The sequence below is a fragment of the Talpa occidentalis genome, unplaced genomic scaffold (genome assembly GCF_014898055.3).
Source record: "Talpa occidentalis isolate TD23 unplaced genomic scaffold, MPIMG_talOcc4v2.1 talOcc4.11, whole genome shotgun sequence".
In the NCBI taxonomy this organism is placed as follows: Eukaryota; Metazoa; Chordata; class Mammalia; order Eulipotyphla; family Talpidae; genus Talpa; species Talpa occidentalis.
Genome location: NW_023601104.1, coordinates 16103604 through 16119727, shown reverse-complemented (window position 1 = coordinate 16119727; position 16124 = coordinate 16103604). Strand labels below are relative to the sequence as shown.

The following is a 16124-nucleotide window of genomic DNA, read 5'->3' as shown; positions in this document are numbered from 1 at the left end:
TTGATGTGATTCCAGTTTTACCAGCTGCCTGAGATACATACTAGCCAGATCAGTGAATGGGCCTGTCTCTCAACTTGAGTTTGAACTTTGGAGCCTGCAGTGCTCACAAACTGCAGTGCTCACAAACACTTGAGGTTCTCAAATTTGCAAAAGACTCTGAGGATTCCATTTCCTTTTCGCACCTTCTAAAGCTGTCTCCCATTCTCCTTTGAGAATGACTAAAGAACTCTATAATCCTCTTATTTGGGAATCTGATTTGCAAATGTTTAGAAGGGCAATATGCTTCTACTATACTTATTAGCATTAACAGTGGCAAATATCTTGCCAGGCCCTGCCACTTAGGATAAAACTCCAAAACAGTTACCAAGTTTGTTTGGTCAACCAACATTATCCAAGTGCTTATTCTGTTCTTCACAGAAGGATAGGCAGCTCAAGTCCTCAGGGAACATTCTCCTTTGCTATTCAGTCTTTATTTAAAGGAGACACTGCAATACAGTCTCCTTTGCAACAAAGCGGTGGCCAAGTTACAACCATGTTTAATTCCTACTATGCAACCCCAACTCAATAGGGAGAAACATCAAAATAAGAAATAAAGCAAATTCTCCTCTGAGATTCTGTCAGTCCACAGGATGCCTAGACTCATGGGTACAATTTGGAAACATCAGTTTAGTCTCTTGCAACATCTTTATGTTCATCCCCTTTGGTTGTCCTCAGCCTACACCATGTCATTCAATCCACGGACTTTTTCGATTTGGTGTGTTCATTACCATGGTCCAAAATGTGAGTGGATTTCACTGAATGTTTTATCTTTCACTGGCTGTTTGGCATGTACCCTCGGATACTGTAATTATTCTACCTTTTGTGTTCCTCATTATACATGAAGTGCTGGAGAGAGGCCATCCTTTATGATTGAACACTGATATTCCCTTTTGATCCTTTCATGGAGTATATTGGTTTGTGCACGGGGTGTGGATGTGAGACTATGTGAATCAGCTCTGATCTGTGAATTGCCTGTCATCTGTTGTCACAGCCCTACTGACCTCAATTTCTGTACACTGAAAATGGGAATGACAAATCTTATTCCTTTTCAACAAAAAGCACGTTGAGGATTGACTGAATCGGGCTCAAAAGCACCAGGTAAAACCAAAGGGAAGCCTGACAATGCAAACCAAGTACTATATTGTTTGGGGGATCAATGGATGTGTCATCATAGTTTCTAAATAATAAGAAACACCCACACACTAGATCTGTGATTGATCAGGAGAGCAAATATAAGCCCAGCTCTCTATAAGCCCCTGGGGAAAAGACATAAATGTATATTTTAGTCAGAGGCAAATCCCCATGGAATTGCTGCATTCTGAGCAGTGGCCTGGCCAGTTGTGACAGCAACAGGGTCACTTTCTAAACCAGATCTGTCCAGGATAATGCCTAAGTGGTCCTGGTTACAAAAGATCAGAAGCTCCTATATGCTAGGGGCTACCATATATGATAGCACAGATCTAGAATATTTCCACCAACACAGAGAGTTCCACTAGATTGAACTGTTCCACACTGACAACCACTCTAACAACCTCAAGTCAATCCTCAACCTCAATCAATAGCAATGGGTGGTTCCTTCTCACATAAATGATGAACAGTCCCAAATATCAATGCATTTGGAGCAAACGTATTTTCATACTTAAGAGGCTATGATGAACCAGACTGCATGTTCCAAAGAGACTTATCAATCAGTAATCAATTCCTCATTTTTTGAAAGAATTTTATCAGGGGAGAATCTAGAAATATTCCATTCTCTTTTAGATGTGAATTCCAGGTGATTCATAGCCTGAGTATCCAGGGTTTGACAGCCACCCCCCATCCTTTCATTGCCCCCATGAATTAGAGATTGATTTTATTCATTTCCTCATTGTTTATAGTATCACATCTGTTTGCTAAAGAATGCAATACTGGCAGAGATTGAAATGTCTTGCATATTATATATGCAAAAAGACTAGTTATCAGAGATAGACCCATGCTAAATGGCTTAAAGTACACCATTTATCCCACTTTATTTTATTCCTAATCTCACATACATCTTACATCTAACAGGGAACAGGCCTCACACGTCCATCAGAAGCCTATCAATAAAGCTATTGAAAGAGTAATATTTAAGCACAGCATTCATAAAGTAGGTAACCAAATTATAATGTTGACAGATACCACAGACCTGTCAGGGAAATGGATGTTAAACCATCTCTTCAAAAATGAGAAAACTGAAGTTGGGAGTAGTAAAGTGTTTCAAAGCTGCCTGATGAGGGGACTCAGAATTAGAGCCCAAGGGCCTCCCTGGTGGCTCAAGGGGTTAAGTCTCAGCACTGTGAGGCTGTCCATAGCCACTGAAGCACAGAGTTTGATCCCCAGCCAGGGAGCGGCACACATGGCGCAGCAGACCTCTCCTGTCTTGCCCGCTGCTCCCCTCAGCAGTGTATTTTAGTTAATCCACCTGTTCTGCTCCCCACTCTGTCTCAGGTGAATCCTCTCACCCCCCACACCTCTGGCCTATACCTCAGCTCTTGTATGCATAAATAAACAAACAAACAAACAAATAAATCTTTTTTTAAAAAAAGAATTAGAGCCCAGGTCCAGGGCCTGGACACAATACTGTCTTGGACACTTGGTTGTTTTTCTGACAAAGATGAAGGAGACTAGCTGGGAGGGAAGGGGAGTGATTTGACCTTCTTCAGATGGCAGGAAGCAAGTCCTCCTGGTACCTGGCCAGCCCCTGGGCCATCACGCCACCACCTTGCATGGGAGATGCCCTTTCTTCTTAGCCTGTACCAGCATCTCCAGTATTCCGCCTGGCTTCAAAATTGCTGCTTCCCAGAATAAACTATATGCCTAGTCAATGGGATTTCTGGAATCAGAGCACAGTTGAAAAGTTGTGGTTAATTCATTTTCTTTGTGTCTTTATAATGTCTTCCTTTTGAAAAGCTCCAAGATCTCTAACCCCAGTTCTCTTAGATGGCATCTAAGCATTTATCCTGAGGATTCATAGATGTGGTTTCAGGTGTCTGTAAATTCCCTGAAAAGGAAAATGAAATTCAGCTCTCAGTCCATAGCATTCATTACATTATCAAAGGTGTTCCTGGTCAAAAAAGGCTAAGACCTTCTAATAAGGAAAAGGAGAAGCTGCACTTTTTAGAAGGGAAAAAAAATCACCGAAGCCAGGGAAAGTGGCATAATTGCCATAATGTATAATAAACATCAATTTAATAGAACTAGACAATATAAATGAAAGAGACTGTTATGCTCAAGAAGCCCAGGAAGAAACAAGGTTGAAGATACATTTCCCTTAATTGCTTTTACTTCCTTCATTTGTCCAAATTCTAAGAGTTTCAGGTGAACTTCTGCATGTCGGTGAGGCCCCTTCCACCCTCTTCTCTAGCAAGCAGCAGAGTGCCAGCTTCCACAGGCTTCCTGCAGCAGCAAGATGGGGTTCAGAATGCCAAAGTCAGGCTTCTTCTTTTTTTTTTTTTTGTAGGACCCTTGCCGGTGGCGGGAATAGAACTGGGGCTGCAGAGGCTGCGGGCAGCCTCAAAACCCAGCGCTCAACTGCTGCGCCACCAGGGGAGGCCCCACAGTCAGGTTTCTTGATGGCACTGCCTTGCAGTCTACACAGGAGTGTTAGTAGCTGTCAAAGGGGGAAAATAAGCCTGCTACCAAATCCTTTCTCCTGCAAAAGGTTTCCTGCAAATTCTGCCTCATAACTCTAGACAAGAGGCTGCCAGGATAATAATAAAAAGAATCCAGTCAGTAGGGAGTCTCTTTCTTTTGGTTAGTATCTCTTTTGCTGTACAAAAGCTTTTTAGTTGATGTAATCCCAGCTGTTTATCTTTTCCTTTACTTTCTTTGCTTTGGGGGATGTGTCTCCATGCCATTCTCAGCAACATGGATGGAGCTGGAAGGGATTATGTTCAGTGAAATAAGCCAGAAGGAAAAAGAAAAATATCAGATGCTTTCACTTATAGGAGGAATATAGGGGAAGCAAATAAGGGATCAGGAAAATTTTAATAGTAATAATAAATAAAAACCCAAAATTAACAGGCAACTGTAAATCAAAGACATTTTGTATGAGAGGGGGAGGGAGAGATCAAAACAGTGGAGGGAAGAACACAAGGGATTATGGTGATGGTGCACGGGTGTCTTGGTAGTGGGAATTTTATGGGGACTACACCTGAGAGGAGAAAGCAAACTTTGTACAAAAATGAACTAAGATGTAAAATGTATATAAATAAATTATATAAAGAACCCCCGATGCCACTGAATGACACTGGAATGCAGCATCCCCAGGTAGAGGTCACTGTGGAAGAGAACAAGGCCCATAGAGGAATATGGGAAGTTCTGCTACTCCGTGGAGATGCTGCTGGGGCTCCCTGAGAGAAACGCAGCTGTAGTAGAGGTGTGGGTGAGCTTCCGCCTGGGCAGCAGCTACGACCAAGGGCACAGGGCTGCTGCAAACATTCCTAGTGTCTCTCTCCAAAGTGGCATGAAACCCTCATCATCCACAAGAAGCAATGAGCGCAGCCAGCAGGTCATTCCATGCTAGGGAAAAACCAGATGGAATCATAAACTTTCCTTTCATTTCAACATCTGGGGCAGATAGTTCTTAATACGTCATATTCAGTTGTAACCACGGCACTGGCCACTCACAGGAATCTTTCTAAAGAATGCAAAAACATTCTTTGGAAGGCACTCATTTCATTGCAGCACTATTTACGATAACCAAGCTTTGGAAACATCCTAAGTGCCTGGACAGACGCATGGATAAAGATGCATATAGCCACCCTGGAACACTACTCAGCTGTCATAAAAGATGAGCTCTTGCCATTACAGACAATATGGGTGCAGCTGGAGAGAATTATACTAAGCAAGACAAATCAGAAGGAGAAAGACAAATGCCAGGCCATCTCTCTCATGTGGAATATAACAAGTCAAAGAAAAAGGACAATGCTAAAGCAAAATAAAACCTAGAAATGTGACTGCAGAACTGAGGTTACCAGGTTACCAATGGACTGTGGTGCTAGATTGGTCAGTGGGGCTGTGGTGGTGGGCAGAGGTGAAACTATACCCTCCAAACATACGCATGTTGCAAACCAATAAATAGTCAAAGTTAAAAAAAAAAACAGTGGGACTGAGAAATGCCATATGTCAAATAGCAAGAAGTATTCACAGGAACAGAGCTGGCCGGTTGCAATCTCGGAGACAAGAGACATTACAAGTCTCACCTAGGAATACAAATCATGAATTTTAAAAACATCTGTTGAGCCAGAATGCGTGGACAATGGGAATCATTGGTTGTTTGCCTGCGGTTTGACTACTGCCAGCACAGTTCATCTGACTTTCTGTAAAGTTTCTGAGTTTCTTTCAGGGGCTCTGCCCATCAGGATTAGCTTTCCAAGAAGAGAAAGACCGTATCATCACGACCCGGTAGCAAATATTCCAGATCAGAATATTTGAGTGGCTTTTAAAAGAAACTCACACTGGTGTTGATTGAATGGAGATATTTTTAAAAGAAGGAATGTTATAAACCTCTTCAATATCAAGAGGCAGGATATAATGATTTGTATATTTTATTTTGACTTTACATGCGGTGTTAAAAACCCAAAGTACATATTATTTACACATCCACAATACAAGTTTACAAGATATCTATACATGTTAAAGTACTCTATAAAACAGTATAGAGCCACTTCACTTTAGGGTTACTTTTTATGCCGTACCATTAAAAAAGATACAATCTGTGTTTACCTTTGCACAAATGGATAAAGCATTTAAAATTTAAATTAACAGGATAGACTAGATTTTATGTTAGAAATTTCAACATAAATACTGATAGAACTCACATTACAAACTACAAGGCAGCACAATGTTACAAGATGTTATCTGGGATCACATAGAGTTACTGTTCTGTTTTCCGCGCCGGGATTAATATTGGTAAGGTGAATTCAAACACGCTTTGTCGGCGGTGGACTGAGTAGTGTTTATCGTTGGTTGGTTTAATTTATTATTAATCTGTAATATTTTAGTTGCAAAGCTGAAGTGCTTCAAGAACAGAAGTTTTAGCTTTTGAGCTTGCAGACATCTCAGGGAATCGCGTTCTTTATAAAAACAATATTCTCAAAGGAAAAGAATAGCTGTCTCAGTTCTACATTCTGTATAAAAAGGCTCTGGTCTCTGCCACCCATCTGCCCCCAAGGGAAGGTATCATCAGGTTATCACAAGAAATCAGCTGAACTTATTCATCTGACTAAGTCAGGAGCATTCCTCTGCCTTGGTACTTTCTAGATTAGGCTCGATAAACCGTGGTGTGGTGTGCAGCGCATGAACTGAGACAGTCATCGGGTTGCACATCATCAACTGTGAGTGGCTTCTGAACTACGTGTAAATGACGCTAGGTGGTCTCCGCGGGGTTCACATTCCCCAGGAAACCTCATTTGACTTCACATTATCACTGTGTCATCCTCAGAAAAAGCAGGAGTGGAATGTTTATCATGGCAAAGGATAGAATGCTGCTATTTGGGTGGATTGTTTTACGATTAATTGTTCTAGGTGGTTTTATGATGTTTGAAAAAGTCCTTTCAGGTGCTGGTTGAAAAACGTTTACAACTGGCACTCGGTAAATGATGTGCTATACTGGAAACACGTGACATATTTTAGAACTTCTATCATTCGCATGAATAAGGCACAAAATGCACAGATTCAGGTAAACTCACATGTAATATTTACAGTATATTGTCATTACCTGCATGACTTGGGAGAAAATTCTCACATAACACAACATAGACAACATGATTGCACCTCTGGTAGGTTTTCATAGACTGTTCCTGTTAAGCCAATTTACAATGCCTTCACATTTCCTTCTTTTGTCTGGTTTTGTTTTGACCTTGGGGGTAGGAGGAGTTAAAGAAAGCAACATATTACTCCGTAGGAAAAGCCAAACAACCCAAATAAAACCTTATCAGTGTCCAAGGTTAAACAGAGTGACTCGGGCTTGGATTCACAGTGGACAGGTAAGTTTTACTACCGAATACTGGTGGATAAATCAAGGATACCTCTTAATATCTCCATCTCCTTTAGCTGGCAAGACTGTTATAGAAGTTTGAATGAATAGCAGCACAGAATTACTTAGAACCCTTACATTCTAGCATCGGGCACCATGGTCCAACCGGCCTCGATTTTATTTCCTTCTGAAAGCTGGACCCAATGGACTGCTGTGGGAGGAAGTTATTATCTCTCATTCAGTCATGCTCAATGTAAACAGCTCCATAGCACAAAAAGATGTGATGGGCACCTACACAAATCCTAGTGGGTACAGAACACACAGACATACCCACACCCACGCACAGAGGCACACACCCACACACACCCACACAACACAGTTCATTGGTGGCATGAAAAAAGTGCCACATCTGAAAAAAATGCTACAATTTGGGTCGAAGACTGAATTTTTAGCAAATTGTTTGGTAATCTACAAGTTCTTTTCTTTGAGACATTACCATGTTTTTTTTGACATTTGTGCAAGAGGCAAGGTGAATGCATACATAAGAAAATGTTCACATTGAATGGGAAGACCACACTTAATGGCAGTCTAAGTTGAACCCATTTTCAAGTATTTGCTCACAGATTCTTCTGAGTACTGTGTCAGCTCTTTATACTGGTAAGGTTGCCCCTCAGAGCTACACATCTCTTTAGCTTCAAACAAAAGAAATGGAATGACCAGCACCTTCCTTTGTTTTCAGACAAGTACACAGAAGCCTTGTTGCAGTAGCTACATGTGGCAAGTTCTGATGTTGCCAAAGTTAGAAAAGTTTCTTTGGCCACTTGGCTCTCTTAAAATACAAGCGAGTCTCTTGTCTTAAGGTACCCTTACAACAGCATCCTCTCACGACATGGGCAGAATAAAGCCACACAGGGGATAGCACATTGGAGGCCTAGTAAGTGTATTTGTTCAGTGGTCTGACAGATGTGGTTTGAGGAACAAATGAAGGCTTTGGTGGCACATCGGGTTTTAAGGACGGTGTCCTCTTTAGTCCCGTCCTGGGAAGGGTGCCGTTACTGGTGTAGCTGCTCTGTCTGGAGAGGGAGGGCTGCAGATGAACACTCACCGGTGTCCCCTGAATATAGTCCACCTTCGCCCCTGTGGGGGTGGGCATGTACCCGCCACGGTTCATACTAGGCTGTCTAGATAACAAAACACCATTCGGTGAATTTAAGTTTTTGGGCATGGCAGATATAGAGTGCCTCTGGGAGGAATTTTTGTGATAACCCCTTTGTCTTTCCAGAGAAGTCATTGGGACTCCAGGAGTGGTGGGCACATCCACTCGCTTGGTTGGGCTATTTCTGGGGAGAGTTGAAGGAGGAGAATACAGCGATGCCTCCCGGTTAGGGACCTTGGGTGGGACTTCAGACATAGGTCCCACAGGATCCAGCATTAGGGTTGGGTGGGCCATCTGGATGTCTCCCATGATGGCTTTGGGGTTGCTATTTGGGTCATTTAGGTGTTTCAGCAGGTCATTGAGGGTATTTCTGGAATCTACAGAACGCCGGTGATCTCTTTTACTGGATGACTTTGTAAGAGGGTGGTCAATGTTTTGAAGCTTCTTTTCTGCTTTGTGAGCATTGGAGTTTGAGAAAGATGTGTTGTAGTCATGAGTAGCGTTAGGAAGAACAATGGCACTGGGGATATGCCCGTGACTTAACGGGGAGTGGGGTGGAGGACTAGATGGGAAGAACTGAGGAGTTTCTTTCCTCGAAGCCCCGTGGCCGTGGGCCTTCTCTGCATGGCTCTTCATGGCCTGCAGGGTCTTCTGGTGAAGCACAGGTGTAGACTCAGGTGTGGGGAGAGCTGCCAGCTCAGGAGGTTGGCCTCGATGGTCCATCACCATGGATTTAGTATCCCCACTGGGCGGCACCTCTTTCCGACTGGTCAGCAGGTTGCTATACAATTTGGGAGAATCAATATTCTGTTGGTATTCCTTGACCGGGCTGTCAAAGAGACCATTCAGTTTGGCAAAACTTCCACTGGAGTCGGTGCACGACTGGGCGGATTCTGCGTCTTTATGGATCTTTCTGTTTTTCCGAACAAACATGTCACGATAGCAGTACACTGCCACCCCTGCAATGAATGCACCCAAAACAAAAGCAGCAAAGACACAGGTGATGAGGACATTCATATGGACCATCTGGTTGGACTCTCCAGACTGGACTTCCCATCGGACACCTGCAATAGACATACAGCAAGAGTCTGAGTGAGGTGCTTCTTGCAAACAGTATTAACCAGAAGATGGCTTCCATTGAGGCAACACTACCTTCACAAGGTCCCTATGCTTAGCTTGGAGGGTCAGATAGCCTCTAAAATTCCATACGTACACGTGTATGTGTTTTTCCCCTTAATCACAACAGGATCTCTAGAGACATATATGATTGCTGCAAATGCCAGGAGAATTTGAAACTCCCACTGATCTGTATTTGTCTGTCTTTTTCTCCCAAGGCCTCTTAAAGAGTTGTTCCATAACATTAGCAATCTTAAAGAGTTTCTACCCAAAAATTAAAGTTAGAAAGTATGCATTTTCTAAATGGCCAATTTTAAACTCATAGAATGTCTGTCTCACGCTCTTTTCCTTATTCATAAATCATGATTAAAGAGTTGAGTGTGTGAATTGGCATAAATGTATATTATGTGAAAAGAATTACGCAAATACAATGATACTATCTTAAGTAGAATAGAAACATCATCTGTTCACAGACTAAAAGTGTGGGCTTGGTCACTGTTAGCTACAAATACAGACTTTCATGTTTGCTTTGAGTGGTTTTTTTTTTTTTTTTTTTTTTTTCATTTCACCTTGGGGTGAAGTACTCTTGAATTGCCTGCTATGAAAGAAATCCAGATAGTCTAAGAAAAGAGTAATACTATGTATTAGTTAAATAATATCACTAAGATATCTTGATGCATATTTAAGAGAGATACTTAAATTAGACTAGGAAAAAAAAGAGTTCATTAGTTGGTCATATTGGGATTTTTAATGCAACCACAGACATCTAACAGTCAATCAAAGAAATGTTAGTTCAAGAGGTATCCAAGTCTGTTACATGCTAAAAATACAGCTATCCCAGAATAAGGTAAGTCAGAGTGATTTGGGAGATTGTGTGGCTAAAGGTTAGTACTGATGGTTTTGTACATTAGTTGTCTTTCATTAGTGTTCAGGGTTATGGGATTCAGTGGCACTGTGAAAGTCAGAGAAAGAAAAGATGAAAGAAATGGTATCACTAAAGAAAACCAAGCAAAAAGAAGGATTATAAATTTTACAATGAAAACATACGAAACCAAAATCAACAGATGTAAATCATAAATGACAATGCAATGCATAAAACTGATTGGAAACCTGATACCATAGTTTAGTAAGCACTAAAGAATAGATTATTTTCAGAGTAATATATCTAATAAGCTAACTCCACAGGCAGCTATTTTATAACTGCTTCTATTATCGGCTGAAAATGATAGTTATGGACAAGCATTCTGTTGCATTTTATTGCTTGTGGCATTCAAGCACCTCACATATCCTTTTCATATTACATCTTGAATTGCAACTAAACAAAAGGCTGGGAAAGGATCTGAGATAAAACAGCTGATATCAGGATATTTGCAATTAATGAGTTTTGGGTTTTTGATGTTGCTGCGGTGACCCTCGGAATGCTCTGATATCCAGCAGACTCTCAGCTTCTTCAGACAGAAACCAACACAGATTAGATTGTCTGAGGGGCTGTTTCACCAACCCTTCCTTTAACAGCTTTCCACCTCTTTCATCTTTGAAGGAATGCACTCCAGTGTAACCACAGAAAGCCGAAGTGACTGCAGCCAGTATGGTGGGGGGGGAAGCGGTAGCTCCGCTTCAGCTCCCCTCTGGAGAACCCTCTTGCCCAGCTCCTCAGAGATATTAGGAATCAGGTTTCCACTCAGTGAGAGATGAGTTCCCTGGTGAGGCCTTACCCTTTGGGATACCTGATAAAGGATCAGTAAAATCAGAAGTGATTGGGTCATCTTGAACTACAAATTTCCGGGAGCTCGTCAGTTTAGGTCTCCAGGTATCAATCACTTTAGGTGTGATTTCTGGGATACTTGCCATTGTGGTAACAGAAGACGAAGATACCTCCATGTCTGTGGTGGCAAACAGATTTTTATTAACGTGGGTAGTGTCAGCAGATTTTTCTGACTGGTCTGTTGCATTTTAAGGTAAAGTTTTAAGTAAATTTTTTGAGAAAGCCTGTTCTAGGATTTCACAAAAACACATCTGAGAAGACCACATCAAATCTCTCTCTTGCAAGGGAAAGATAAAAGCGAAAAACTAACAATAAGACATGTTTAGCAGGTTTCAACATTAAAGACACTCAAACACTCCTACAGAAGCCCCAGTGGTGACTAACGCCCCTCGTGGACGCAAATACAAGTCCCAAAGCTTAACTGCTAGTTTCTCATTCTTTTGTCATGTCTCATTCTTTCGTCATACGTGACATTTCATTTCCTTTCTGCATCTATTTTCAGGGCACTTTCAGAGAAGGTTAAGGCTGTACATCTTTTAATGGGAAAGCTAAGTGCAACTACATTGGGAAACACCTGGTTAAGTCTTTGTACACCTGACTCTGGACCTAATAAACCATCTCTGCCTAAGAGGTTGTCCTGCTCAAGTGAGGACCTCCCTTCCAGCTGTGGATTAGTCACTGACAAGGGCTCACTGTCTACGGTAAAGCGCTGAACCTTGCCTGTGCCTTCCAAAGTGTCCAGGTAGTTTCTTCCAAAGAGTTAGCAGCAACTCATGCAAAAGAATGGCATTTGCAAGCTGAGTGAGGTTGTTCTGATACAGAAGCTCTGCCATCCTTTTCTCCCCCCTGAGAAATAAAACTGTTGGTAAGTTTTAGAAGCAGCAATGCGACTAGGAGTAACTTAAACTCTTAGTGTGTCTCTTACTGGTTTCTGCCAAGCAGATATTCCACAAGTAAGCATATGATTTTAGTCTAAAACTCCAGAGGCCTCAATTCAAACTGGTGCAACGGTCACAGTTAATGACTCCAAAACAAAGACAGACAGACAGGCGTGGAGAGTCCACTGAACACCTGAGTACATCAGAAACCAGTTTCATTCAGTGGAGCCTTTTTCATACCACTGAGACCGCAACATTCAAAGATACCCAGGAGTACCACCAATCATTCATAAAAAGGTCTCTAAAATGTATAAATACACATTTTGGGCAAATGTGTATTTGTTTACTGGGTCTTAGGAGAGGTGAGGAGAGAAGGGGGAAATAATGAAATTCTGCCATCCACTGATTAAAGATGGCTAGAGGGAACATTCACGATGCAAAGGGTGAGAAAGAAGAAAGCCTGGGTGATGTGCGTGCAGCTGGAATGCAGTCTACGTTAATCCACTTGAATTCTCTTACAGGATGTGCCTTGGTCAATGATGGACTGTCAACATGCTACACAGGGGTGAAGTGCTGAGGAAGAAAAAGTCTTTGGGTTCCATCAGTGGGGTTATGAGTCAAAGCAGAAAAATGAAGGACTGCCAAACTGCGCAAAAGAAGGGGAGAAGGGGCAGAAAATGCTGAACTGAAGGAAAGAAAAGGTTGTTAATTCAAAAAAATGAAAAAAAACTAACCAGATGTTGGACCGCCAAATATTTTGTAATCTGGTGTAGTTGAAGTAGGCAAAATTTCTAAAAGAATTAAAGGAACAAGTAATCAGTAAAAAGTAACCAAAAGAAAGCAAAAATTTATGAATTCCAATTAACTAAAAAAGTCAAAAGAAAAGGCTATAAATTAAAAGATTAACCTATTGGTTAAGACTACCTTTCTCTAGATTTCCTATAAAATTGTCAATGGCGAAGGAAAAAAAATAAAAAAAGTAAGATTCACCTCTAATGTATCCCCATGACCAAACAGCTCGGCTTTTGCGAAGTTTAAGTTAAATGCTAGGTGGTATGTGTCCTGAGTCATTAAAAGGCTGATTGTAAAATAATGTTCTCGTGCAGATGTGGTCAAAAAGCAGTGCCAGGAAAGGAAGATTCGGTCTTACCATGGCAGTCCCCTAGATGGGCTGTGTTGCCGTACTCTGTGTCTTGTTCGTATCCTCCAGCACTGTGGTTATGGAAAGCAAAGAAGTCTTCAGTTAACAGCCTTCATAGGGACACAAGTGACAACCAGAGCAGAACCAAGAACACAAGACTGATTAGTAAGAATGAGCAGAGAAAAAGTAAGATTTCAACATAATTTGCTAAAAGGAGCACTTCTGGGAAATATTTGGTAACTGGAATGTTTAAGAAAGTAGACAAAAATTGTTTTTTTCCTCTTCATTTCCCTTAGGTCTAAGTACTTCTACAATCCTCCCTCCTTCTCACAGCTGCAGATTCTTTTTTTCTTTTCTTTTCTTTTTTTCTCCCAAGCCAAACAATAAATACACAGAAGAAGAGAAAAAGAAATGTTGAAAATTTTCTAAGAGTTCTAGTGTTACAGCCCCTGGGGAAGATAGACATAGATCTGGAGATCTTGGCTGATGAGACAAAGTATACTTACAGCATCCCTGGGGTCACTCTCCCACAGGCCCCCTGGCTTAACCAGCCACAGTACGGGTCCCGAGATGCAATACAAGACCTATAGAAAACCAAACAGAATGTCATTTGGATTTTTCTCGTCGTCAAAGGTCTCGATGATGTAGGGCCCGAGTAAGTAAAGGAACATCAGCTTACTTTTTACAGGCTCCATAATGTTCACAGCGGCTGAGTGGGATTCGAATCACGCAGCTAGAGAATGCCACATACAGAGCGTGATGATCTTTATCCAACTGCAATGCGATGACCTTTCTGTCCTCCTCATTCTCAGCATTACACCTGTATCGTGGGGTACATTTTATTTTATTTTATTTTTTTCGTGGGGTACATTTTAAAGCCATTCATTTAGTAAGTCCAAAGCCACACAAACGAAACAAAGCAAGTGGGGTCTGGTTTTTTGCAATTATTAGGAACTGGGTAGGTCTTAAGGAATATTCTCCATAGCTAACCAAATAGTACACAAGTTTGAAAAGTAATAATTATGTGATTCATCTTCTGCTCTGCATGGTTGGTTAAATTTCAGGCTGGACAAAGGGTTTCGTGAGATTGCGTTCCCATTCTGATCACTGGAGGGAACTGCATTTGTGAAGAGTGTGTTAGATTATAGAAAAGAAAAAGGATCACGATTAAATGCATTTAAATCTTCCTGGGCGGGATGTTTCTCCATCTCGCCTTAGTTTCCTTTGTTCCATTCTCTTACCTATTTCCTTGTTTTTTTTTTTTTTTTAATGATTCAAATAATCTTTTATGTTAGTGATTGGAAGAAAATGCGTAACTGGAAGTGCATTGTGTGTGTGTGTGTGTGTGTGTGTTTACAACCAGCTGTCTGCTCTGCTGTTATGTAGCATCTTAAAATATATCTGCAAGGTAAGGGGAGCAGTGCTAAAATGTTCTCATTTTTCACAGGTGAAAAATCAAGCGTGAATTATTTTTATTCTCCTCCATTACCCACCCTCCTAGCCCCAGCAGACTCCCAGGATTCATTTCAGTGAGGAGAAGAAAAACCCAAAACACTAATATGCCAAAACACTGCTAATTTAGAGAGTTGAAAGGAAATGACTAGGTGAAATACACATGGGGAATTTTTGAGCAGCACCAAAGAACGTTCTGTAAAATACACCTACTTCGCATGGTTGTAGGCTTCAATCTCTTCCAGTAATACGCTGTCATTCAAAGAGAAAGGGCTGGTCTTTGCCAAAACTTTAAGTACCACGCCAGCTTCTGAGCCAACAAAGATGACTGTGTAGTTCTGGTGAGGTCCGGCAGAATGGTCCACTGCGATGGCCGTCAGTCTGTACCTACCGGAGGAGGCGGGCAAGTCAGAGGTGGGGCAGCAGGAGGAGAAGGCCGTGGCGTGAGGCTGGCCCAGGGTCTAATGCACACTTTTACCTGATCCGAGTCTTTGTGAACCAGGGCTCATCAGCTATGGGTGGGACGGCGGAGTCCATCAACGGGTGGGATTTGATGAAGGACAGGGTTTCATCCGGGAACTCAATGGAGGTTTTATAAGCTTCTGCAAGGCCATGCTTAGCACAACAGCCAGGCCTAAAAGGAAAACATGGTGGTGTTGTTTTTTGACCCCTCACAAATTCTATCTGAGGAATAAATGTCCATGCTGAAAGAAGATGTCAAGAGGGATGGAAAGTGAGCAAAACCAGAAGGACACTGCTATTTCTCTGAGGGTAGCTGCTTCTCCCCATCAGCTCCCAGGGCTGTGTCTACTGCCTCCCACGCATCTGTCACAGGGACCCTTCCTGCTGGGGAGGTCGGCCAGGCTGCTCTCGGAGGAGGATGGATGCTTCCGGTGACCAGAGGGTTTGACTGAAAACAAAAGCACTTTTTTGTTTTGTTCTTTACCTTGGCTTTGGTACTTTGTCTTCGGGGACAGCTGTCCAAACTGAATCTGGAGTTTTCTGTTCTTTAAACCGTCCTTTGAATACTTTTTCAATGTCATCCATGCTAAATGCACAGACAGCAGAACCAGGAATGCTGAAAGAGGAGAAAGCCGTCAGGAAACCATCAGGCGAAGAGGGCCGCTCTGTGTTTCTCACAAGCAAGCAGGAGGGTCAGGGTAGCAGCGGGGAGTCCAGGGGCCCGCTCTCACCTGTTGAGCTGTGTGGTAAACACCCCGACCACAGTGGGGATGCCATTGATTTGAATTATGTCCGTGATGGATTGTAGCACATCAAAGTAGAAAAATGAATCTCCGGGGACAGAACAGTTCAGCCGAGCCTTCAGAAAGGAAGTCCAGTGTTTCTCCAGGACCCGCTGGGAGCCCCCCATGTCGTTTTTACATATGCGGGCCACGCGGGAATATACAGCCTGTGGAGGCACAAAAGCAAGCAACAGGCTTAGGAGCACGAGGAGAAATGAAAACAAAAAGCTGCTATTTAAGGGAGGGATAAAAAAATGCTAAAGATATGTCTGGTTCAAAAGAATCTAGCAGCCTTCTGTCTAGGGGGCTGTAGAATGAGAATGCAAACTAGAT

The 16124-nt window shown here is 42.1% G+C and overlaps 1 protein-coding gene across 9 annotated transcripts in view; it reads right to left on the bottom strand.

The window, feature by feature from the left end:
* Positions 1-5566: 5566 nt before the first annotated feature.
* The window catches only part of SEMA6D (semaphorin 6D), a 57620-nt gene continuing 47062 nt past the window's right edge, over positions 5567-16124 (bottom strand). For 3 of the 9 annotated variants that reach the window (XM_054701218.1, XM_054701223.1, XM_054701224.1), the window contains 10 exons: positions 15741-15958; positions 15494-15625; positions 15026-15181; positions 14761-14934; positions 13775-13915; positions 13602-13679; positions 13105-13205; positions 12689-12745; positions 11027-11194; positions 5567-9259 (listed from right to left, as the gene is read on the bottom strand). In XM_054701218.1, the coding sequence (XP_054557193.1) occupies positions 7971-9259; positions 11027-11194; positions 12689-12745; positions 13105-13205; positions 13602-13679; positions 13775-13915; positions 14761-14934; positions 15026-15181; positions 15494-15625; positions 15741-15958 (2514 nt within the window). In that variant the 3' untranslated portion in view covers positions 5567-7970. The remainder of the gene's footprint in view (positions 9260-11026; positions 11195-12688; positions 12746-13104; positions 13206-13601; positions 13680-13774; positions 13916-14760; positions 14935-15025; positions 15182-15493; positions 15626-15740; positions 15959-16124) is intronic. The other 6 variants (XM_037502419.2, XM_054701228.1, XM_054701231.1 and 3 more) reach the window with 6 other exon arrangements.